At 44.8% G+C, this 26,387-nt stretch overlaps 1 protein-coding gene across 6 annotated transcripts in view; it reads right to left on the bottom strand.

Moving 5' to 3' along the window:
• The window catches only part of wrn (WRN RecQ like helicase), a 137,170-nt gene that overhangs the window by 25,806 nt on the left and 84,977 nt on the right, over positions 1 to 26,387 (bottom strand). For all 6 annotated transcript variants that reach the window (XM_038792676.1, XM_038792672.1, XM_038792675.1 and 3 more), the window contains 5 exons: positions 24,296 to 24,375; positions 19,705 to 19,792; positions 14,001 to 14,113; positions 8,678 to 8,792; positions 2,885 to 2,983 (listed from right to left, as the gene is read on the bottom strand). In XM_038792676.1, coding sequence (XP_038648604.1) covers positions 2,885 to 2,983; positions 8,678 to 8,792; positions 14,001 to 14,113; positions 19,705 to 19,792; positions 24,296 to 24,375 — 495 coding nt within the window. The remainder of the gene's footprint in view (positions 1 to 2,884; positions 2,984 to 8,677; positions 8,793 to 14,000; positions 14,114 to 19,704; positions 19,793 to 24,295; positions 24,376 to 26,387) is intronic.

Consider the following 26,387-nt stretch of genomic DNA (forward strand, 5'->3'; position numbering starts at 1 on the left):
GGATCTTTTTCAGGGTACAAGCTAAATCTGGGCAAGAGTGAATTTTTTAAGGGACCTGATCTAGGGAACCTGCCATTTTGTCCGGTCAAGACTAGCTTCTGGTATCTGGGTGTCCAGATGGCCCATGACTGGATCATGCTCCATAAACTTAACTTTTCTAGTCTGGTGGATGGGGAGAAGGTCGATTTGAAAAGATAGGATGCCCTCCCTCTGACCTTAGCGAGAAGGATCTCCAAGTCTTTCTTCTTGTGGCTGTTATTTGAGGGTTAATAAATTGATATCTACTTTTGTTGGGCTGGGAAGACTCCTTGGGTTCGTAGAACTTTTTGCAAAGGGATAAACAGTCAGGGGGTGGCAATACCTAATCTGTTCTGTTACTACTGGGAGGAAAATATTGATACAGGGTGGGAGTGGTTCAAGGATCTGCACTCTATATGGGAGCAGATGGAGGTTTCCTGGTTACTGCACCACTCCCACTTTCCGCTGCTAGATTCTCTTCTAGCCCGATGGTGATAGCCACTTATTGAGAATCTGGAATCAGTTTAGGCAGCATTTTAAACTGGGTTCCATGAAATGAAATGAAATGAAATGAAAATCGCTTATTGTCACAAGTAGGCTTCAAATGAAGTTTCTGTGAAGAGCCTCGAGTCGCCACATTCCGGCGTCTGTTCGGGAGGCTTGTGCGGAAATTGAACTGTGCTGCTGGCCTGCCTTGGTCTGCTTTAAAAGCCAGCTCTTTAGCCCTGTGCTAAACCAGCCCCTAATCACTGCTGGGTCCAATTTGCAGGAACCTAGGTTTGTGCCGTCTGGCTTAGATTCATCGTTCAGGGCGTGGGAGAGGGAGAGGTTGAGGAACATGCTTCTGGAAAGTAGGCTCACTGGCTAGACGGGTTGTTAGAGAAGTTTCAGGTACGTGATTTTTTTTTTTTTTTAAACGCAAGGATTGTGGTGCCATCACCCTCACTTATGGACAGGGTCCTGCCCTTGGTCGGGGTAGGGATGGGTTAGGTTTCGGAAGTCTATGGGTAGATGTTGGCAATGGAGCAGGCGTCATTGGAGGAGGTAAAGAGGGCCTGGGAGGGTGAGCTGGGTTTGGTCTTTGAGGGAAGGAGTATGCAGCGAGGCTCTTCATAGGGTCAACTTCACATCCTCATATGTAAAGTTCAGCCTGATCCAGTTCAAGGTGGTGCATAAGAGAACCTGAATAGGGCGCGAATGAATGGGTTCTTCTTGGGGGTGGAGGATAGATGTGAGCGGTGCTCTAGGGGGCCGGCAAATCACACGCACATGTTTTGGTCTTGCCCCAAGCAGTTTCTGGGTCTCCTCTTTTTGATACAATGTCGGGGATTTTGGGTGTTCAGCTTGAGCCGTGCCCATTGCTGGCTGGTGCTGCAGACGGGGACAAGGGCAGATGACCTAGCCTTCGCCTCACTAACAGCCTGGAGGTGAGTTCTGCTTAGGTGGAGGTCCCCGGTGTTTTATCCAGTCCTAGCACAGCTTCCTTGCTATGCCTCAGCTCATAAAGGAAAGTAATTAATTTGGCTTTTTAACCACCTTCACTACCTGTCCTGCTATTTTCAGGGCTCTGTAGTCATGCACTCCAAGGTCCCACTGCTCCTCTGCACTTCTCAATATCCCACCTTTTCTTTTTTTTTAAATAAACAATTTTATTGAGGTAGTTTTTGGCTTTATAAACAGTTACAGACATCATCAGAAAGAAAGCAAAAAAAGGCAAAAATGTGCAAACATCCACGTACTTTCAATACTTCCATCGTAACATATTGCACAAGCCCGCTCCCCTCCCACCGGTACTACCCGCCATATTTTCCCTCCTACTCTACTCTACCCCCCCCCCTCCCCCCCACCCCCCACCCCCCTGCTGACGCTCACTCTCCCGCAAAGAAGTCAATAAATGGTTGCCACCTCCGGGTGAACCCCTGCACAGATCCCCTCAAGGCGAACTTAATTTTTTCCATCCCCAGGAAACTCGACATGTCCGCAAGCCACCACTCAGTCTTCGGGGGCTTTGAGTCCCTCCACGCCAATAATATTCGTTGCCGGGCTATCAGGGAAGCAAAGGCCAACACATCGGCCTCTTTCTCCCCCTGGACGCCAGGGTCTTCCGAAACCCCAAAAATTGCCACCCCTGGACTCATCACCAACCTTGTTTTTAGCACATGGGACATGACCCCCGCAAATCCCTCCCAGTACCCCCTCAGCTCAGGGCATGCCCAAAACATGTGAACATGGTTCGCTGGTCCTCCCGCGCACCTAGCGCATTTGTCCTCTATCCCGAAAAATTTGCTCATCCGAGCCACCGTCATATGGGCCCGGTGAACGACCTTAAATTGGATCAGCCCGAGCCTAGCACATGTCGCGGTCGAATTTACCCTACTCAGGGCCTCTGCCCACAGCCCAGCCTCCATTTCCCCGCCTAGCTCCTCCTCCCATTTAAGTTTCAGTTCCTCTGTCTGGGACCCTTCCTCCCTCATAAGCACCTTATATATACCCGAGACTCTGCCCTCCCTTTTTTCCCTCATAGAGACTATTCTGTCGAGGATCCCCATTGGCGGTATCCCACCTTTTCTTATATATTTCTTTGACTTCTTTACACTCCCAAACTTATTGCTTCTCAGGATTTAATTATTTTTGTCACTATTCCACCCACCTGACCAGTCCAGCGATACCTTGACACTGTTAATAGTTTCTTTCCTCACTATCAACCACAATTTTTATATCATCTGCAAACTTCTTACTCAAGCTCACACTGTTAAGAACCTGATGTAAGGTGTGCCACTAATGAGGGAATAATAATTGGAAGACAAGCAGTTTCTACAAGGGAGCCAAGGATAAAACAAGTGATATTTTTAGAATAACTTCTTACCAATGTTGAATGTGTGGCACCCGACACGGGGTCAAAGGCCGAGCTCAGTTGGACTGTACGTTGTTGTACGCCGTGACTCAAAACAAAAAACTTGTCCATCTAGTGAAAAGTAATGAATTTGGCATAAACGTGCTTTAAGTGAATTCAGCAAATGTCAATTTCTTTTTTTTTAAACATATTTTTATTCTCCTTTTTCACATTTTCTCCCAAATTTACACCCAACAATAAACAATAGGGTGGACAGTGAGAGTCTTTTTCCTCGGATGGTGATGACCAACACGAGGGGACATAGCTTTAAATTGAGGGGTGATAGATATAGGACAGATGTCAGAGGCAGTTTCTTTACTCAGAGAGTAGTAGGGGTGTGGAACGCCCTGCCTGCAACAGTAGTAGGCTCGCCAACTTTAAGGGCATTTAAGTGGTCACTGGATAGACATATGGATGAAAATGGAATACTGTAGGTCAGATAGGCCTCAGATGGTTTCACAGGTCGGCGCAACATCGAGGGCCGAAGGACCCGTACTGCGCTGTAGTGTTCTATGTTCTGATAATCAGTAACGAATGCAATGTCAATCCCCATATCAATAACAATTCCATCCTCCCACCAAACCCCAAACATCAGCCTGCATGTCAACATAAACAAATGACAAAAACAAATCAGGAATCACCCATAGTCACCATTAACACATACAGTCCCCCTCCCCCCAACCTCCCCACCCCCCCCCCAACTCTCCCAACCTCCAACCCCCCCCCCCCCCAATATTGATGTAATCCAATTCTTGAAAGTGCATAATGAATAACGCCCATGAATCGTCGAACCCTCCATCCTTCCCATCAGTTCAAATTTGACCTTCTCAAGTGTCAAGAATTCCAGCAGGTCCCCCTGCCATGCCAGGGCAGAGAGGTTGATTTCCACCTTAATAGGATCCACATCTCAGGCGATCAATGAGGCGAAGGCTACAACATCTGCCTCCACACCCGTTTCCAACCCCGGCTGGTCTGACACCCCGAAAATGGCCTCCCGAGGGCCCAGGTCCAGTTTCACATGCACCACTTTAGAGATTACCCTAAAAACCTAATCCCCCATCTTGGGACAGGACCAAAACATATGAACATTGTTTGCGCCCGCCGCCCGCCGCCCCCCCCCCCCCCCGGCAACGTTCACATACATCTTCTACCCCCTGAAAGAGCCGGCTCATCGTCGCCCTTGTAAGGTATGCTCTATATGTCACCTTCAGCTGTATCAGCTCCAACCTCACACACAAGGTGGAGGCGTTCACCCTCTAGAGCACCTCACATCAGAACCCCTCCTCTATACCCTCTCCCAACTCTTTTCTCCCACTTTGCCTTGATGCCTTCCAGTGGCACCTTCTCCTCTTCCAAAATAGCCTCGTAAACCGCCGATATTGCTCCCTTCTCCAGTCCCCCTGGCGTCAGCACTTTCTCCAGCAATGGGAAGCCGACTCTACTGGGAAGCTATGTATCTCCTTTCTGGCAAAGTCTTGAACATGCACATATCTAAATATTTTCCCTTGCTCCAGCCCATACTTCGCTCCTGGCTCCTACAATCCTGCAAACCGACCCCCAAGAAACAAATCTTTTAGTGTCCTAATTCCTTTCTCCTCCCATCTCCGAAAGTTTCCATCCCACTTCCCTGGCTCAAATCTATGGTTCCCCTGAAATTACATTTCCCTTCACCCTGCCCTAACCCGAAGTACTGGCTCCAAATTCTCAACAAAGCTATTACTACAGGACTCCGAGTATCTCCCCGGGGCCATCAGGAGCGGCGCTGTTACTAGCGCCTTCAATCCCGACCCCCTACACAAACTCTCCTCCATTCTGACCCATTGGGAGACAACCCCTCTGACCCAGCTCCGTACCTTCTCCACGTTCGCCGCCCAGTAATAATACATCAGGTTCGGAAGACCCAAGCCCCCTGCCTGCCTTCCCCTCTGTAGCAGCACCTTTCTAATTTGGGCCACCTTCCCTCCCCATATGAACGAGGTAATCATTCCTTCAATCTCTCTAAAAAATGCATTTTGCAGAAAAATCGGCATGCATTGGAAAATAAACAGAAATCGCGGCAACACCTTAATTTTAACCGCCTGAACCCGACCCGCAAGTGACAGAGGGAGACCATCCCATCTTGCCAGATCAGCTTTCACCCTCCCCACCAAACTGGAAATGTTGTACCTATGGAGCCCCTGCCCCCCCCCCAATCTCGAGCAACCTGCACCCCCAGGTATCTAAAGTGAGTCCCTGCCTATGGAATGGTTGTCCACAATACCCCTGCCACCACCCCTGGCCGAGACACCACAAAATATTCACTCTGGCCACCCACGTTAGCACAGGCCTCAATCTCGCTGATACCTAAGAAAGACAAAGACCCAACGGAATGTGGGTCATACAGACCCATATCTCTGCTGAATGCAGACGCCAAAATACTGGCCAAAATCCTAGCCAAGAGGCTAGAAGACTGTGTACCTGAGGTGGTCACAGAGGACCAGACGGGCTTTGTCAAAGGTAGACAGCTTACCGCGAACATCAGGCGCCTGCTGAACGTGATAATGACCCCCTCCGGGGAGAGAACACAAGAGGTGATCGTCTCCCTGGACGCAGAAAAGGCCTTCGACAGAGTCGAGTGGAAATACCTCATAGAGGTACTGGAGCGGTTCGGGCTTGGAACAGGGTTCACCGCTTGGGGTAAAGCTCCTGTACAACGCTCCCATGGCGAGTGTACAGACCAACAATACCAACTCCCAATACTTCCAGCTGCACAGGGGCACCAGACAAGGATGCCCACTGTCCCCGCTGCTGTTCGCACTAGCAATTGAACCGCTAGCAATCGCGCTCAGGGCAGCAAAAAATTGGAGGGGGATCCGAAGGGGAGGTAGAGAGCACAGAGTCTCACTCTATGCGGATGATCTGCTCCTCTATATCTCGGACCCACAAAGCAGCATGGACGGAATCATCGCGCTCCTGAAAGAGTTTGGAGCCTTCTCGGGCTACAAACTCAACATGAGCAAAAGTGAGATCTTCCCAGTACACCCGCAAGGGGGGGGGGGGGGGGGGGCAGCACTAAAGGGGCTGCCGTTCAATCAAGCCCGACATAAATTCCGCTACCTGGGGATCCAAATAGCCCATGACTGGAAAGGGATCCACAAATGGAACCTCACCAGCCTGACGGAGGAAGTTAAAAAGGACCTGCAAAGATGGAACACACTCCCGCTCTCCCTCGCGGGGAGAGTTCAGACGATCAAAATGAACGTACTGCCCAGGTTCCTCTTCCTGTTTAGATCCATTCCGATCTACATCCCCAAGGCCTTTTTCAAAGCGCTGGACAAACTCATCATGGCGTTCGTATGGGGGGGTAAAAATGCTAGGATCCCAAAGAAGGTCTTACAAAAAACAAAAACCAGGGGAGGGCTAGCCCTCCCGAATCTACAATTCTACCACTGGGCAGCAACAGCCGAGCGAGTAAGGGGATGGATCCAGGAGCCAGAGGCTGAGTGGGTGCGTGCAGAGGAGGCCTCCTGCATGGGAACCTCCCTCCGGGCCCTCGCCACGGCAGCACTCCCATCCCCACCCAAAAAACACTCCAGCAGCCCAGTGGTGACAGCCACCCTCCAATCCTGGAACCAACTGCGGCAGCAACTTGGCCTGACCAAAATGTCGAACAGGGCTCCCATCTGCAACAACCATAGGTTCACACCAGCACTGACTGACGCCACCTTCAAAAGGTGGAGGCAGGACGGGGGGACACTGACAGTCAGGGACCTATACACGGACGACAGGATCGCAACACTGGACGAACTGACAGAGAAGTTTCAGCTAGCTGGGGGGAACGAGCTACGGTACCTGCAGCTCAAAAACTTCCTACGAAAGGAGACAAGGACGTACCCACAACCGCCACGACAGACACTACTGGAAGACCTACTGGACGCAAGTATCCTAGAGAAAGGGAACTGTAGTGACATGTATGACCGACTGGTAGATAGGGACGACACCGTACTGGACGCAACAAGAAGGAAATGGGAGGACGACCTGGGGATGGAGATAGGGTGGGGACTCTGGAGCGAAGCACTGCATAGGGTCAACTCCACCTCCACGTGCGCAAGGCTCAGCCTGACGCAACTAAAAGTGGTACATAGAGCCCACTTAACAAGAACCCGTATGAGTAGGTTCTTCCCGGAGGTGGAAGACAGATGCGAACGGTGCCAAAGAGGCCCGGCCAACCACGCCCACATGTTCTGGTCTTGCCCCAGACTCGTGGAGTACTGGACAGCCTTCTTCGAGGTTATGTCCAAAGTGGTGGGAGTGAGGGTGGAGCCATGCCCGATAGTGGCGGTCTTCGGGGTTTCAGAACAGCCAGATCTATTCCTGGGGAGGAGGGCGGACGCCCTTGCCTTTGCCTCCCTGATCGCCCGCCGTAGAATCCTGTTTGGCTGGCGGTCAGCAGCACCGCCCAGAGCTGCGGACTGGCTGTCCGACCTCTCGGAATCTCTCCAAATGGAGAAAATCAAATTTGCCATCCGAGGGTCGGACGACGGCTTCCACAGAACGTGGGAGCCATTCATGCAACTGTTCCGGGACCTATTTGTGGCCAATGTACAAGAGGAAGAATAGTCGGGGGAAGGTAGCGGGAGGGGGGGGGGGGGGGGGGGCTACAGGTTCGGTACGGGGGTTCGATGGCTAGCTAAGGCCCAAAACCAAACTAAATAAACATGTTGAGGGGGGGGGGGGGGGGGGGGGGGGGGGGCGCAGTTACTACTACGAAGATGCTTACCTGTAAATATGTATGTTAATTTTTGCGTGTTTGTTTGTTTTTTTTTTGTTCTTTTTCTCTCCTAACAATTTGTAATTTGTTCAATATAAAATATGAAAACTGAATAAAAACATTTATAAAAAAAATATTCACTCTTGTTTCGATTTAATTTGTACCCCGAGAAAGACCCAAACACCCGAAGCAGCTCCAGTATTCCCCCTATTGACACACTTGGTTCCGACACCCTATGCTCTATTCCCCTCCCCCCCCCCCCCCCCCCCCCCCCCCCCCCCCCCCCTCACTATCCCTTTCCATACCCCTGAACCTCTTAACGCGAAGGCCAATGGCTCAATCGTGAGTGCAAACAGCAGGGGGGACATAGGACATCCCTACCTAGTCCCACGGTGGAGAGGAAAGTATTCCGAGCTGATGTTATTTGTGCGGACTCTAGCCCTTATATAGGAGCTTTACCCAGTCAACAAATCTGGGTCCAATCCCAAACTGCTTCAGAACTGCCATCAAGTACCCCCATTCTACCTGGTCAAATGCTTTCTCAGTGTCCAATGGCACAACCACCTCTGTTTCCTTCCCCTCCGCCGGTGCCAGAACCATGTTCAATACCCTCCTAATATTCCAGCAAATTTAATTTTCCAAAATTTGTTCAGAAACAAATTCTCAAATAAGTCTGATGACATTAAATTTGATACGGAGAACTTATTTATGGCTAATTAGCAATGTTAGATGACGATATTTTAGTTAATTAGATAGTTTTTACTACCTCAGCCTGGCAAATATTAACTTCTCAATCATAATGCAAATACCAAAAAGCTACTTTATAGTGAAAAGAGTGGAGTATTTAATAAGAAAAACTGAAAAGGCAGCTTAAAATAGCCGCCAGTCGATGGTGGTCTACCTACCTAACCATGATATTAACTGTGATTAGCTGATCTCTACAAGACGCTGAAGTACTGTAATAAAACCTGAAAGTAATGACGGAGCAAAAAAAGGTATGCCTTTTTGAAGCATACCTCCAATTCATTAGCTTGACAAAACTCCTTGATCATACTCAGGAGGGGAGCCAACACAGCAGATTTAGCTTCAGATACACCATCAATTCTTTTCATATTGTCAGAAGTAGTTGGCCTGTGGGTAGAAGAAGATAAAATAATCCATATAGATATTTGTATTTTAACATGCAACTTATGTGAACTCTCAATGTGGTAACAACAGTTCTAAGACATCCAGCCACAAGGTAATGCGATAAGTCTCATGCAGCATTCCAACATTTTTGACCACTTAATTCTGTTAGATCCTTTAAATTGCTTGTACATAAGCCACAAGGCCAGTATCAGACATGGTGTTAATTACATTAAAACTTGTCAGCTGGCACAGGACACATCGACCTACCCTTCGAAGTTGGGAGTAAAATAAATTGACATTTAAAATAAATTGACATTCAAAATGAAAAGGTTAAAACTTACACAATTCAGGAAACTAAAATGCCAGATAACATCCTAACACTGGTAAAGTACACCTCATGTATTTGGTACAAGATTCTACGCTTTAGCACTATTCATTGTAGATTAGATCCTGGCTCCCCATCTCTTGCTATATTACTTTACGATTGTCGATACCTTGTGCATGCAAAGTGACTGGTTCCTAAACGTAATATATTTGTGCTATTAACAAATGGGATGAGAAGCTGATGGTTTGAATACTGCATGAAATTTGCAACAATGGACCTGAGCTGGTACTCGGCATAGGTCCATCTGGGAGAGGGGAACATGTCTAAGAATTTTGCAAGAGGAACTCCTTTCCACCCGATTTGGTGAGTCTATTGCCACTTAAAAAACCTGCCCAGAGAGCTTTGCCCAAAGTTCCTTCAGCTGGGGAGTGCAAAATCCAGTTAGGCAGCAGTTGATAAAGGATATGGCTTGCCATTAGGGCACAAGTCCTATTGCTGGCAGGAAAGTGGAATCAATGGTCCATAATAACTCTGTGGATGCAAAGCACACTGCTCTCTTTGATGAAGAATTCTTGTGCCTGCCAGCTGAGTCAATGCAATCACCCAAATCCTTTGTGACTGATTGCAAGTGAGGGAGCATTCAAGCATCAGAAACAAGGTTAAGAAAAAAGCATGCTCTTAAACCTCACTCCCTTAATTTGTGAGTTCCATCAGCGATGGCACTGCAAAAGCTATGGTATTATCCCCTGTAAGCTGTGCATCAGTCACTTCATTTGAGAGAACTGTGGCAAGTGTCTGAAGCATGGCAGTGGCATGAAAACTTAATGCCGGGACCCTTTGTTGCCCTTTACGATGTAGCAGACAGCACAACTGTGTGAAAAAGAGATAATGACAGTGCCCTTCCAACGGGGATCTGTAAACATAAGGGCTACAGTACTAATGGGTGTGGTCAGAACACATCATATTATCACGGATGCATTTGTTGCCTTCGCACAATCTCCCCCATCTCATCTCAATTATGCAGTCCATTCATGATCCTCAAGGGAATATTCATCCTCATCTCTGTGGTGCAATTTAAATAATGGTAGCAATTAAAGCAAAGGATTGAGAAAAATAAAATAAAATTACAGATATAAAGTGCAAATGGAAACCTACCCAGTAAAATTAGCCAACACATTAAATAAAATGCAAGAAAGTGTAGGTGAAAATCAGCCTGCTTGTAGCCCAGGAAACACCCTGCGGTCATTTTTCTTTCAAGGACACAGGCCACAGGCCTCGGATTCAGTGATCAGACTCACATTTTAATGATGCTTGTGCCTGTCTGCAGTCCAGAGTCTTCCCAGCCCTGAAAAACTGAGCACTGCAAGATGAGGCATGAACTGCATCGGACATAAAACGCTGCCAACATCACCAGCAAAATCAGTCAGCTTAACTCCGCAATTCGGAGTTCTAAAATAAAGTCAGGCCATGCTTCATGAGTGGAATTGATTTTTTGTTGGAGAAAATTAGTGCTTAGATGCAGATCTATGTTCTATTTATTTCTGTTGGGAAAACAATAAATAAAGGGTACTTAAAAGAAAATGTTTGGCCCCCAGGGTTAATTCTAGTTTGATCTTTCTTGGGAGATTTCATTGCCTGACTCTGCGCCTCCAACTACCACACACAATGAAAAAGCCTTTTTTCCTCCTTATCCTTAACCATTTCTATAACCAATAACCAAAGAGCTCAAAACAAAAATGAAATACACTATTATTATTTTTTTTAATAGTTAAGAGCTCATTTTAACCGGAGGCCATAGAGAAAGGTTAGCAAAACGAATGCTGCTTTATGAATGATGGAAGCGCTTGTGCCCAGATTGTACAAGAAAAAGAGAGAGGGCTGATGTACAGTTATTTTAATTTTGGCTGCTCTGCTCTGGATGTGAAACGTTTTGCAACAACTGTTCTGCACTCCTCGGGTCAGTGATTTGACAGAATCAGTGCCACTTCCCTCCAAGAGGCATGGCTGATATCACTTAATGGCAGCCACACAAAGAGGTCTGTTCGCCTTGGCTCCATTGCTCAACCGGAAAATCTTGGCAAAGTGTGTGAGTGGAGTTGTGCATTCCTCTCTGGCTTGGTTACATTGTTCTGTACAAATTCAACAGAAATGTCCCTAAGTTTTGGAGGAAATTAAGAGTGAAAAGTGAAAGAGCTCTCTTACCAGTCTGGCCCAAGTTTGCAAAGTGGATGAGAAGATGTTCCGAAAGAGTTTTGATATTCTGTTTCTTCCCAACCCCATAGAACAAATTAAGAAGTCTTACAAAACCAGGTTAAAGTCTAACAGGTTTATTTGGAACCACTAGCTTTCAGAGCCCAACTCCTTCATCAGGTTAGTGAATAGGTAGGTTACACAAACACAGCATGTAAAGACATAGCCAACGATGCAAGACGATACTTTGACTCAAAGCTAGTGATTCCAAATAAACCTGTTGGACTTTAACCTGGTGTTGTAAGACTTCTTACTGTGCCCACCCGAGTCCAACACCGGCATCTCTGCGCCACAGAACAAAGACGGTTATTGGAGTTTTTTTTTAAATTTAGAGTGCCCAATTCATTTTTTTTTCCAATTAAGGGGAAATTTAGCGTGGCCAATCCACCTACCCTGCACATCTTTTGGGTTGTGGGGACGAAACCCACGCAAACACGGGGAGAATGTGCAAACTCCAGAAGGACAGTGACCCAGAGCCGGGATCGAACCTGGAATCTCGGCGCCGTGAGGCCGCAGTGCTAACCCACTGCGCCCCAGTGCTAACCCACTGCGCCCCAGTGCTAACCCACTGCGTCCCAGTGCTAACCCACTGCGCCCCAGTGCTAACCCACTGCGCCCCAGTGCTGCCCTAGTTATTGGGAATTTAAACAGTTTTTCAAAAACATCAAAGGTTTGAGAGTGTAAATAGTGAACAGCCGTTTTCACTGGTTCGCAAATTGCTAACAAGAGGTATATTCGCTCAGACCTATTGCTGGCAAAACAACAAAGGAAATTCGTTTTTTTTTTAAAGTCACATAGGAGCTTTTAGAACAAGAAGGGATACTGAGGTGGGGATAAAGGTATATTTAAACGGTAAAGGCAAATAGGATTAGAATAGGTAGCCTCACTTGAGCTATAAGAATAGTGTTCTAAGGGACCTCTTTCTGTGCTGTAATTTCCTTGATTCTCTCAAACAAATAGTTTCCTTAATTGCAGACTTGATCTGAGGCATTTTTTGCCAAGTGGCTACCGATCTCCAGCTGCACCAATAAATTTGATGTTAAGGTAACTCTGCATCAAATTAGAAGTACCCTCATCCCTAACAGAGCTCCAATTTACCCAGGTAGAGTCCAACTCAATACCCCAGCAATTTGCATCACACTTTAAAAAGTTTAAGGTTTTTGGAAACAGGAAGGAGTAGTTGCTGTAGAAGTTGGGAGATGGGATTTAATTTGGGTAAATGTTTACACGTCAAAGATTAACTCGCTTTTCAGACAAACTTCCAATCTCGCAGTAAAGAAAAAAAGAAAATTGCAAAAGCTCAGCAGGTTTGGCAGCGACTGTGGAGAAAGAAACAGAGTTAAAGTTTTGAATCCGTATGACTCTTCATCAGAATTTTTATCTTATTTTATTCTAATCTATCATATTAGAAACAGCGAATGGGGCTCAAGGCGTTCATGGCTTTGAACCTGGAGATGACACTGTAACACGTTATGTGACAGACACCAAACAAATGGAGAGCAATTGCAAGCAGCAGCCTACAATTTGAAATCACAGCCCCTTAGGGAAGCTTTTGAAATTATGCTCCTTTCGCCTGGCCCCCATTTCCCAGCCATAGGACCACTGCTCCAACAAGCTGTATTTCTCCTCCCCAACCAGATAAGTCATAGAATCTCTGCAGTGCAGAAGGAGGCCATTCAGCCCATCTAGTCTGCGTCCCATCTTTTGAAAGAGCACTCGATCCCATACACCCCACCCTATCCCTGGAACTTCATAACCAAACCTGCACATCCATGGACACTAAGGAGCAATATAGTATGGTTAATCTACCTAACCTACACATCCCCGGACACTAAGGTGCAATTTAGCATGGCCAATCTACCTAACCTGCACATCTTTGGACTGTGGGAGGAAACCGGAGCAGCTAGAGGAAACCCACACAGACACAGGGAGAATGTACAAACTCCAGGACACGGGAAAAATGTACAAACTCCAGGACACGGGAAGAATGTACAAACCCACATAGACACCCGAGGCCGGAATTAAACCCGGGCCCCTGGCGCTGAAACAGCACTGTGCCGTCCCATGATGGGGAATTCCATACCTCGATCCCCATGATGTCCGTTTCCTTTCCACAGAACTCTTTCTTTTCCACCTTCCCTCATATCCTGCTGTCTTTCCCCTCCACTCTAATTTTCTTCTCCCCCCGCCCTCTCCCTCACATTACTCTACACATGCTGCACATAGTTTGACCTGAAAGATTCAAAGTGGTTTTCGCCACCCACATGCGACACAACAATAGATTGCCTGGTTGAATTATTCCATTGCATAGATCCACAGAGCTGTTCTAATCCTGTTTCACTGTTTTACATTGTAGCAGAATTTTTAATGCGCTGTCACAGTTTTTCTTTCTTTTCATTTGGCAACCCCACAATGCTGTGATTAAGCTCTCAAATCCGACAGATCCCACGACACCTTAACTGGTGATTTTAAATGACACTACAATTATAAAATATCAACTAAACAAACAACAGACCTCTCAGCATCCATCACATTTTAGTGGACTAAAAGAGAAAAGTATTATTAGATGATTGATCAGCTGTACTAGGTGAGTTGCACTCAGTTCTCCAGGTTCAATTCAATTACATTTTATTTACCTTATCTTGGCCAACTCTAATAGAATCTTATTTGTAGCCAAAATAGCTGGTGGAACATCCTTCTCAATGGCAATTTTCTGCCTTGCTGCCAATAATTTGCTATATAACTTCCCCTGTTGGCAAAACAGCAGAAAAGTAATAACATAACACAAAGCACATACTATAATCTGAATATTTAATATATTTTCTAAAACTCTTCATAAAAAGATAATATTTTATTTACATAGGATTTATGAAAAGCAAGATAAATTATAATGAAAATCCTGAATAAAAAGGTTGGGGACAGGCAGTGGGATTAACAGCTAATTTGCAGAGACACAAGGAATAGAAAAATGAACAAAAATGATGGACAAAAAAATCAGGATGGTGTCCAAAACATTAAATCAAGTAGTAAGTCATAAAGAGGCTGTCAGAGAAGGTGGAGACATAGAAGATTTATGGGGGGCTGCAGGCAACCAAAGACATCATTGCGAATAATGGGCAGGAGGAGAGGCAGAGGCAGAGGAATGTAGAGTTCGGGGAGAAAGAAGGTTATAGAGAGAAGTCAGGCAGCAGTGGGATTCGACACAAAGATAGAAATGTTACATCTGAAGCAGTAGGAAACCAGGAACCAGTGTCAATCAGTCTGAGGAGGGGATGCTGTGCAAGTAGGACTTGATGCAGGAAAGGGTCAAGGCAGCAATGTTTTGGATGAGCTCTCAGTGGATGATGGATGAGAGCATTAGTGCAATTGAGAGTAAAACATATAACAGGTACTACTAGTGTAAGGTCAAATAAGCTACACTGCCCAACATGAAAATGTATTTCTGCCACAAAAGCTTATTTCTACACCTGTCACGTTAAACATTAACGGAGTATGCATAGTTGGCCTATTTTTAAACAAATTTGTTTGCACTATGATCTCGTGACACTGCTGAGGAGAGGGGAAAGTCCCGACAAACAAAGTATTTTGCACAAATTCTTACCACTTCATCTAAAAAACAAATTGGCACTTCATTTGCTGAATTGATGCTGTGGTCATCAGCTATTGTTGCAGGCCCAGCATGTCAACTTTCACAAACTAAAATTATATGAGACAAAGTGCTCCAGCACAACTTCACACCATATTATCCACAAGAATCTCAGACACTGGTCGTCTCTTTTGTCAAAAATGCAGTGATTCCAAAATATTAACTTTGCGAATATCCACAGAATATCATATATAAATGGTACATCACATATATGTCCAAGAGCTTGGAATTCACTTCAGCCTGATCAGTTCATTCTGACAGTTTTCTTGAATGTAAAATCATTAACAATGTACTAGTGATTTTTTTTGCTGATTACAAAATTGGTTTATGCTCAAAATCAACATGACAGCTGTACACCTTGCAAACACATGTCTACAGATGTTTTGCAGATGTTTAGTGAAACTACAGGTGTTCTCTCTGGTGATGCGCGAAGAACACCATGCTAAGATTCTAAGTAGGAATTATGGGGTTTTTTTGCAGTGATTTTAAGACCTATCCCACAAATCTGAAAGTTCATATTCCTAAATTATGAAATGAAAATATTTGTTGTATGCTCACGAATGGAAATCTGATTGCCTAACTTGCTACAACAGCTGGAAGAAGTATAAAGGGTTAAGTGATTGAAATTATTTGACAAAATCATTATTAATTGAACAGTTTTTCACTATACTGGCTGGGCAGTAATTATTAGCAAGGGAATTGGGAAACCTCCTTTTAACACACATCACTGGATCTTTATGTCCATCTCCAAGCAAACAAGCAGATTGAGCCGCAGATTAACAGCTTACGAAAAGGAGGCACATTCTGTACTGCAGCACTCCTGAGAAACACAGAAAAATACCAGCCTAAATTATTTACTTAAATTCCAGAGTTGGAATTAACTCTGCTGAGTGAAATGGATGAGTGCGATCACTGAGCCAAGCAGACAGACAATATCAACTAACTCTGCATAAAATGAGGTTACCCAATTGGTTTAATAGTACATCTGGTTATATCTTTACTAAGACACAGAAGGAACCTCCTGGAAATATTCTAATTACCTCAGAGGCCAATGTTCATTGATCCAGAGTTAGTGACTGAACCAGAGATCATTTCAACATTTAAGAATAATTTAGATAGGCGGATAAAGGAAAGGAGCATAAAGAGTTAAAGGAACAGAGCAGGCATATAGAATTAAAGCTACTGTTTGTGTAGGGGATTGGTTGTATTTTCTATGGCATTTTATATTGAAAGTACCAAGAGAAATTTACATTCTTGGAACTTAAGACAGAATCTCAATAAAACAAGAATGCAAGGGATATCTCGACTCTACAATACAAGAACAAAAGCGTTAGGTAAAATGTTACTTAGGGTCCATGTGCTGAATTTCAGATATGCCTCTTCAAAACAAAGAAAGTAAACTGGGGACCAGTGTCTCTGACATAGGCACCTATGTTACATTTTGCCCGTGTGGAGGAGAATGCCAGAGCCTGTCTCACGGAACCTCAACATCAATGTAATGATATGTCAGACTGCGTTGGGGGCATCTATCATGTTAAGGAAGAAAGAATATTGGCACTGGCTGAGTGCACCAATAACCAATTCTTAAAATATACTTGACTTACAAACATACAAATTAGGAGTAGGCCATTCAGCCCCCCTACCAGCTCCACCATTCAATAAGATCAAGGCTGATCAGATTTTAGCCTCAATTTTACATTCCCAGGGCAGCACGGTGGCCTAGTGGTTAGCACAACCGCCTCACGGCGCTGAGGTCCCAGGTTCGATCCCGGCTCTGGGTCACTGTCTGTGTGGAGTTTGCACATTCTCCCCGTGTCTGCGTGGGTTTCGCCCCCACAACCCAAAAATGTGCAGAGTAGGTGGATTGGCCACGCTAAATTGCCCCTTAATTGGAAAAAATAATTGGGTACTCTAAATTTAAAAATAAAAAAAATAAAAAATTTTACATTCCCACCTATCCCTAATAATCTTTAACCTTCTTGTTCACCAAGAATCTATCTAGCTCAGGGCAGCACAATGGTGCAGCGGTTAGCACTGGGACTACAGCGCTGAGGACCCGGGTTTGAATCCCGGCCCTGGAGCATGCACATTCCCCCCTTGTCTGCGTGGGTTTCACCCCCACAACCCAAAGACGTGCTGGTTAGGTGGATTGACCATGCTAAATTGCCCCTTAATTTGAAAAAAAAATTGGGTACTCTAAATTTATAAAAATAGAAAGAATCTATCTAGCTCTGCCTTAGAAAAATTCAGACTCTACTTCCACCACTTTTTCAGGAAGAGTTCCAAAGACACATGACCCTCAGAGAAAAAGATTCTCCTCATCACAGTTTTAAAAGGGCAATATTTATTTTTAAACAGCGACCTCCAATTCTAGGTTCTCTCACAAGAGGAAACATCCTTTTCACATCCACCCTGTGATAGACCCCTCAGGATCTTGTATGTTTCAATCAAGTCATCTCTTACTCTTCTGAACTCCAGCGGATACAAGTCTAGCTTATCCAACATTTTTCCTCATGAGGCCTACCCTACCATTCCAGGTCCTAGTCTCGCAAATCTCCGACTTGCTTAATTTTCTGTTACATCTTCCTTCTGACTCAATAAATCACTAACTCCAGGCCAGGATCTGATTTATTAAGTCTCGCACTTTATCCAACTGGCCAGGTGCGACTTTTCAACATTGAACATTGGTATTCCATCAAAGCCGAGCCCAGTTCAGTTTCCATCTGACACATGTATTTCTAACAGGAGCTATGGTTTCTCTTTAACCCAAGGCCACCAAAGCCAACTTTAGCACCTGTAATGCTGCCCAGGTCAAACCAGTACAAACCAAGAATCAGCAGTTGGGCCTTCTTGTCTGTATAGTTTAGCTAATCACACAATAAAACTCACTGATCCTTGGAGGAGGAGCCCATTAAACCATTTTAAGTGCTCCCCAAAATAAATGAAAACGGCCAAAAAGTGAAATTAAAGATTGACTGAGATGCTGTAAAGCTGGTCACAATTACTGCAGATGAAGAACTAAGATCAACATGGAGGAGCAGGGATATAATACACAAAGAGCAAATTGTTCAGCTGACAGAGCTGGTGCACTGGTGGAACCAGTGGGCCATTTAAAAAGAAAAATCCCATAAATCTGACCCTACTTCTTTCAATGATTTTGACACCAACTTTCTCCTTCAACCTGAAAACCAGCAGAAAGTCCATGCTTAGTGCGCAAGAAATAAAGTGGTTGGGTGTTGCTAATGGAGAGGAATGGGATGGGAGGAAGGGAAGTTTCACTGGGGGAGCAATCAAATAGTAACAAAATTGAACAACTGAGGGTTTAGACAAGGATAGTTTAGTAATTGGTAAAATCAGCAGAACACAAAGAACTGGATCAAATCCAGCCGGAAACCCTAAAATGAGGTTAAATTCACACCACTATCATCCGGTAGACCTACAAGCCTATCCATCTGGGTGCTTTATATAAGAAATCAAAATAATAAAACATTCTCCAGTTTGGGCAATGCAGCCCATCGAGTCCACTCCAGCTCTTTACAAAACAATCTAGTCAGTCCCAGTCTCCCGCTCTATCCCCATAGCCCTGCAAATGCATTTCCCGCAAGTGGCTATCTAATTCATTTTGAAAGCTTTCATTGTACCCACTTCCGCCACCCTCCTCGGCAGTGAGTTCCAGATCATTACTATGCACAGTGTAAAGGAAGAGACAACTGAGGTTTAGATGTTTCCCATCCCTCGTCCCCCCCAAAATAAAAACGCAAGTGCAAAGACAAATTATTCCAGTCCGCTTGCAGTCTGAACATCAATTAATGCAATCACTAATATCTCCTATTTCGACCTCAGTAATATTGCCCAAATTCGCCTTTGTTCATCTGCTGCTAAAACCTTGTGCATACCTCTAGCAATGATTATTCCAGCAAACTCATGCTGATCTCCCACATTTTAATCTCCGCAAACTTGAGGTCATCCAAAATTGAGCAGCCTGTGTCCTAGCTTACACCAAGTGTCATATAATCTGTGCTCATTATCTACATTGCCTCCTTGTCAAGCTATGGCTTGGATCTTAAAATTCTCATCCTTGTTTTCAAATCCTCCAATGGCTTTGCCCCTCCCTCCCTAATCTCCTCCAGTCACACAATCCTCTAAACTATCTGCGCTCCTCAAATCCTAGCCACTTGTGCACCCCCAAGTTTAGCGCTCCACCATTAGTTGCTGTGCCTTCAGTTGCCCATGCCCAAACACTGGAATGCCCTCCCTATACCTCTCTCTCACTTTCCCATCCTTTAAACTGCTCCATAAAACCTACCTTATTGACCAAGATTTTGATCATCTGAGCTTATACCTTCTTATGTGGCCTGGAGTTAGACTGTTTTATATTGCTCCTTCGAAATATTTTGGGATATTTTATTACGTTAAAGGTGCAATATAGATTATTGTTGTTAAAGTGACACTCGAAGTCCTGGAAAGGAGTGTAAGCCAGCTCTCTTGTAAAGTATATACTGTGCAGTGTAAGGATTATGAAGAATGTTATTTGGTGTGCTCTGTGGTTACTCGACTGATAGTGTGAAAGTAAACAGATAAAAAATAAATGTGTTGGGGGTTTTCCCCATATGCCTACAGAAATAATTACACCAAAGCACACGGTAGTTTTGAGATGACAAGGAAACAAAATAACATTCTGCTGAACAACATACCTGCAGTTCCAGTTCCCTGGGTGATACGACTCGTTCGGAAGGAATGGGCTTTACTGGGGAGCCAGGTGAAGGTGGAACAAAAAGGTGACTGAGGAGAACATAGAGGAGAAGTTCATATTTTGTATTCAAAAAAAGACTTGCATTTACAAAGGCACCTTTCACTACCACAGGAGGTCTCAAAGCATTTTGCAGCCAATTAAGTACCTTCATTGAACAACAGTGGCAAAGTGGAATTTAACCCTGTAAAGCGTGAGGTGTTGCATTTTGGGAGGACTAACAAGGCAAGGGTATACACAATGAACGGTACATAGAACATAGAACAGTACAGCACAGAACAGGCCCTTCGGCCCTCAATGTTGTGCCGAGCCATGATCACCCTACTCAAACCCACGTATCCACCCTATACCCGTAACCCAACAACCCCCCCTTAACCTTACTTTTATTAGGACACTACGGGCAATTTAGCATGGCCAATCCACCTAACCCGCACATCTTTGGACTGTGGGAGGAAACCGGAGCACCCGGAGGAAACCCACGCACACAGGGGGAGGACGTGCAGACTCCACACAGACAGTGACCCAGCCGGGAATCGAACCTGGGACCCTGGAGCTGTGAAGCATTTATGCTAACCACCATGCTACCCTGCTGCCCCAAGGAAATAGGACAAGGAAGTACAGAGGATCAGAGGGACTTTGGTGTACATGTCCATAGATTCCTTGAAGGTTGCAAGACAGATAGATAAGGTGGTTAAATAAGGCATGAGGGATACTTGCCCTTATCAGCCGAGGCATAGAATATAAGAGCAGGGAGGGTTTTATGGAGCTGTATAAAAGGCTTGTTAGGCCATAGTTGGAGTACGGTATGTAGTTCTGGTCGCCGCACTATTGGAATCATAGAATCCCCACCGTGCAGAAGGAAGCCATTCGGCCGAATTGAGTCTGCACCGACCTTGTTCCAAAAGAATACCTTACTTAGGCCCACTCTCTTGCTGAAACCCCACTTAACCTGTACATCTTGGATACTAAGGGGCAATTTTAGTATGGCCAACCTACCTAACCTATTGATTTTTGGACTGTGGGAGCAAACCAATCACCTGGAGGTAGCCCACAGGTGAGACACAGGGAGGACGTGCAAACTCCACACAGATAGTCACCCAAGGCCGGAATTGAACCAGGGTCCCTGATGCTGTGAGGCTAAGGCTGTTTTCCTTAGAGCAGAGAAGGCTAAGGCGGTGTACAAAATTATGAGGGACATAGATAGGGTAGATAGGAAGGAACCTTCCCCCTTAGTAGAGAGGTCAATAGCCAGCGCCATAGATTTACGGTAAGGGGCCGGAGATTTAGAGTAGATTTGAGGAAAAACATTTTCAGACGGTGGTGGGAATCTGGAACTCACTGCTTGAAAGGCTGGTGGAGGCAGGAACCCTCACAACATTTAGATGAGCACTTGAAGCGTAATAGCATACAAGGATACAGACCAAGTACTGGAAAAAGAGGTTACAATAGATAAGTGCTTGATGGCTGGCACAGAGACGATGGATCGAAGGGCCTCTTTATGTGCTGTAAAATGCTATGACTCCACAACAGTGACTACCCTTCATAATGTAGGAAATGTGGCACAGCAAGTTCCAACAGCAATGTGCTAATGACCAGTTAATCTTATTTATATGCTGATTGAGCAATAAATGTTTGCCAGGACACAGGGGATAACTCCCCTGGTTTTTCTGCTAACTAGTGACATGGGATCTTCTGTGTCCACCTGAGAGGACAGAGGCCTCAGTTTAACCTCCTGTCCAAAAGATCGCACCGCAATCCCTCAGTAATTGCACAGCAATCCCTCAGTACTACACTAGACTGCCAGTTTTGATTTTCGTGCTCAAGTCTTGGCGTTGGACTTGAACCCATAACCTTTCTGGCGAGTGCTGCCAACTGCGCAGGGCTGGCAGGCAAGTGAGATTCAGTAAGGTACATGTTATTCCATTCATAAAATGTATTTAAGATGAATTCAAATACTGTGTTTATTTCTGAGGTAAAGGGGCAATGGAGGATTAATTGGGTCCAATTCTGGATGATGAGGTATGGAGCGAGGCTCTTCACAGGGTCAACTCCACGTCCTCATGTGCTCGGCTTAGTCTGATCCAATTCAAGCTGGTGCACAAGACTAAAGCGAGGATCATTCTTCAACATCATGTCAGAGATACTCTTTTCCTTTAATTTTCTAATTAAGGGGTAATTTAGCGTGGCCAATCCACCGACTCTGCACATCTTTGGATTGTGTGGGTGAGACCCACGCAGGCACGGGAAGAAGGTGCAAACTCCACACGGACAGTGACCCGGGGCCGGGATCGAAGCCGGGTCCTCGGCGCCGTGAGGCAGCAGTGCTAGCCACTGCGCCATCGTGCCGCTCTATGTCAGAGATACTCAATGCTGATTTGGAGCCATGTCCGTTGGTGGCCTTTTTCGGGGTGTCAGACTCGCCGGCAGAGGTGAAGGCGGATAGTCATGCCTTTGCCTTGTTAATAACCCGGAGGCGAGACCTGCTTGGGTGGTGGAGTCCTACTCTGCCTAGTGCCTCGGCTTGATTGGGTGACCTCATGTCTTTCGTACATTTGGAGAAGACTAAGTACACCATCAGGGTGTTGATAGAAGGGTTCTAACTAAGATGACAGCCATTAATTTCCTTTTTTAAAGAGCTAGTCACCGCCAGTTGTTAAGGGGTTTCGTTTAATTCTGTGGGGTTAAGTTAATCTGTACTTTTGCTGGTTTGTCTTGCTCTTTGATATTGTAACTTGGGTTAATTGTTTTATTATTTTGTTTACAATAAAAAATTTTGAATAAACATATTTTAAAAAAGCATAGTTTGAAACAGAATTGCTCTCGCTCTACCCTGTATTCTGCTCTCTGCAATATCCTTCTCGGTCTTCCAAATACAAAACAAAGGAGCAACATTACGACACTAAAAGAAAATCGTACTTTTGTTTTTTACGCCTGCGTGGGAACGATACTGCCAATCTCATATTTCATAGAATTTAGAATTTCATAGAATTTACAGTGCAGAAGGAGGCCATTCGGCCCATCAAGTCTGCACCGGTTCCTGGAAAGAGCACCCTACCTAAGGTTAACACCTCCACCCTATCCCCATAACCCAGTAACCCCACCCAACAGGGGCAGCAGGGTAGCATGGTGGTTAGCATAAATGCTTCACAGCTCCAGGGTCCCAGGTTCGATTCCCGGCTGGGTCACTGTCTGTGTGGAGTCTGCACGTCCTCCCCCTGTGTGCGTGGGTTTCCTCCGGGTGCTCCGGTTTCCTCCCACAGTCCAAAGATGTGCGGGTTAGGTGGATTGGCCATGCTAAATTGCCCGTAGTGTCCTAATAAAAGTAAGGTTAAGGGGGGGGGTTGTTGGGTTACGGGTATGGGGTGGATACGTGGGTTTGAGTAGGGTGATCATGGCTCGGCACAACATTGAGGGCCGAAGGGCCTGTTCTGTGCTGTACTGTTCTATGTTAACACTAAGGGCAATTTTGGACACTAAGAGCAATTTATCATGGCCAAACCACCTAACCTGCACATCTTTGGACTGTGGGAGGAAACTGGAACACCCGGAGGAAACCCACGCACACATGGGGAGGATGTGCAGACTCCGCACAGACAGTGACCCAAGCCGGAACCGAACCTGGGACCCTGGAGCTGTGAAACGATTGTGCTATCCACAATGCTACCGATATATGCTTAATTTACGATAAACCATTAAAACCAGCACACTGTAAGTTTATGTTTGCCCATGCAAGACACAACATCATGTGTCATGACTTAAAGGAACAAACCAGTCACTGCTGATCTGCTTATGTAATGGAGGATTCCCTTTATGGATTTAAGCTTACAGGAGTGTAGCCCTCATGGACCTGACTAAGCACTCTGCAATGTGTTTATAAAGCTCACTGTTGCACACTAACACTTTATTGCTCGGTGATTTTAGAGTTCATAGCCATTGAATGCCATGGATACTTCAGCGTGTTGCCATTATTTTTGGGCTTTATTATTTCAGATCCAACTAGAACAGATGTGTCCTTTAATAATCTACAAACAAAAATGCTAACAGCCTAACGTATAAAGGGCATTCCAAGATCTTCACACTGGCATGCAAACTATTTGTAAAGATACACGAGAACAACCGAATGATACTGCAAGTACGTTAGCTTATGGCTGAAATATTAATTAATCAAGAGTCTGAAAGAAGTGGTTTTCCAGCGCAATTTACTGAACTGTCAGTTTATTGAACATGAATTTAAAATCTCTCACTACGGATTCCCCATCCCAAAAGGAGGCAACTGTTGCTTTCATTAGGAATTATCGTTAAATACCTGAACCTTTCTGTAATTTGTCAGTTTGTGAATCATGGTGGCAATTGGAGTCGCGTCATGCATCCAAGGTTATGATTCAGTCTTCACATTATCAATAAAATCAGCTGCTCACCTCAGCCTGCTGGTTAAAGCATCAAGGGCCAGATCTTCCATCAATTATGAATGGGCAGAATATCTAGCCTCATAGCCCAACATTATGTACCCATTTAAAAAATCACAACAGTTGTACCTTTTAACTGTAATTGCGGAAAACAGCTTTGCATTCTCTTTTCCCTTCTCTCGTCCAAACCGATCACGTAATGACTTTTTCTAAAAGTTGAAAAATAGTACAATTTGTTTGGTGGAAAAAGTTATGAATTAAGGAAGTCAACAATAATACACTCTTTTCAAATTGACCACCGATCCAGAATGCAAAGTGATACGGTGGGATGAAAGAAAGCCAAGCTGAGCGACAAAATAATTACATTTTGTTTGAAATGGGCTAACTGAGGTGAATCAAACAAAAAGCGAATAAACTTTGACTACATGTCTGCCATTCCCAGTCAAGAAAATCATGTCCTCCCCCCACCCCCACTCCATCCCTCCAAGTCCTACACTTCAACATTTCTAACTTAATTCTGTTTTTATGGAATGAGGAATTCATACATATAAGGTGAAGCTGACTAGCAACAAGCAGGAGTGAGGGTAGGCCATTGGGCAAGTTGGCGAGTGGTGAACAGAAACGCCTCCGTGAGCTTTGGCAAGGGGTGAAGGAAAAGTGACAGTATTAACTGGGTTGGCGGTAAGTTGGCAGGGAGCAGAACAGGTCTCTGCAAATTGGCAGGAGGGAGATAAAGGAGCAGTGTAAGATGCAAAGATAGAGTGGAAGGCTGCCGAAAACGGCTGGGAAAATAATATTCTTCGCACTTTAGAGCTTATCCTTCAGGCAAGTATTAGTTTTAAGTTTGTAACTAGATTATATTAAAAAAACACATTTTTAATTGTTTTTTATGTCCTGGGCCATGTAAAATTTCAGCATTGCTTGGTTTTGACAATTTATACTGTTGTTCAATGTTAGCAACAAACTATTTTAACACATTACTGCTAATAATGCACATAATGCACAGCATTATTTTATTCCTATTACTTAAAAAATCTTTTTTTTTTGTATAAATTTAGAGTACCCAATTATTTTTTTCCAATTAAGGGGCAATTTAGCATGGCCGATCCACCTAACCTACACATCTTTGGGTTCTGGGGGTGAAACCCACGCAAACACGGGGAGAATGTGCAAACTCCACACGGACAGTGACCCAGAGCCGGGATCGAACCTGGGACCTCGGCGCCGTGAGGCTGCAGGTCTAACCCACTGCGCCACCGTGCTGCCCATTACTTAAGAAATCTAACTGGCCTCCCTCCAGGCAAACATTATTCTTGGTCAGTGGATATCCCATAAAGCTAATTGAGTGCCCATGTCCATACCATGTTCCAAAACAAAACAAAAAAATCACCATTTTCATATTGTCAAATGGACATTTGTTTCTGAAAAAATTTTATAATATCAGAGAGGAATTTCTGCCAAAAGTCAATAATTAGAAAGATCATCTTTATAAAGATCATGGGCGGTACGGTAGCACAGTGATTAGCACTGTTGCTTCACAGCGCCAGGGTCTCAGGTTCAATTCCCGACTTGGATCACTGTCTGTGCGGGGTCTGCATGATCTCCCTGTATCTGTGTGGGTTTCCTCCGGGTGCTCCGGGTTCCTGCCACAAGTCCCAAAAGACGTGCCTGTTAGGTGAATTGGACATTCTGAATTCTCCCTCAGTGAACCCGAACAGACGCTGGAGGGTGGCGACTTGAGAATTTAATGTAAGCCTACTTGTGTGACACTAATAAATATTATTATTATTGAAGGTTTTTTTGTTTGTACTGCATCACTTCTATGTGGAGTAATATTTCTCATCCACATTTTACTTGGGTAAAGCACAAATGAATTTATCCCACAAACAGGATTATCCCACAATTACTGTGTCGCAATTGCTCGTGAATCACAATGAAAAACTGCTGATGCAAGTATGCCCTTTGTAGTCTTATTATTAGAAGGTTAAGTGACTAGATAGCTTTGTAGGTCAAAGCACCATATGGGTGAAGATTCAAACCATACTGGATAAAAGTCTCTTAAGCCCCCAAATTAAATTACTTTGGGGAGTCAACGCCATTACGAGTAAGGTTAGTACACGCATAGCACAAATGGCTCATATTTGTAATTAATTTTCATTCTCACTTAAAAGAGAAACTAGAATGGCAAGTGTGAACAATTAAGTAACACTTAGATGCAGTT

Source organism: Scyliorhinus canicula, chromosome 3 (genome assembly GCF_902713615.1).
Source record: "Scyliorhinus canicula chromosome 3, sScyCan1.1, whole genome shotgun sequence".
Classification (NCBI taxonomy): Eukaryota; Metazoa; Chordata; class Chondrichthyes; order Carcharhiniformes; family Scyliorhinidae; genus Scyliorhinus; species Scyliorhinus canicula.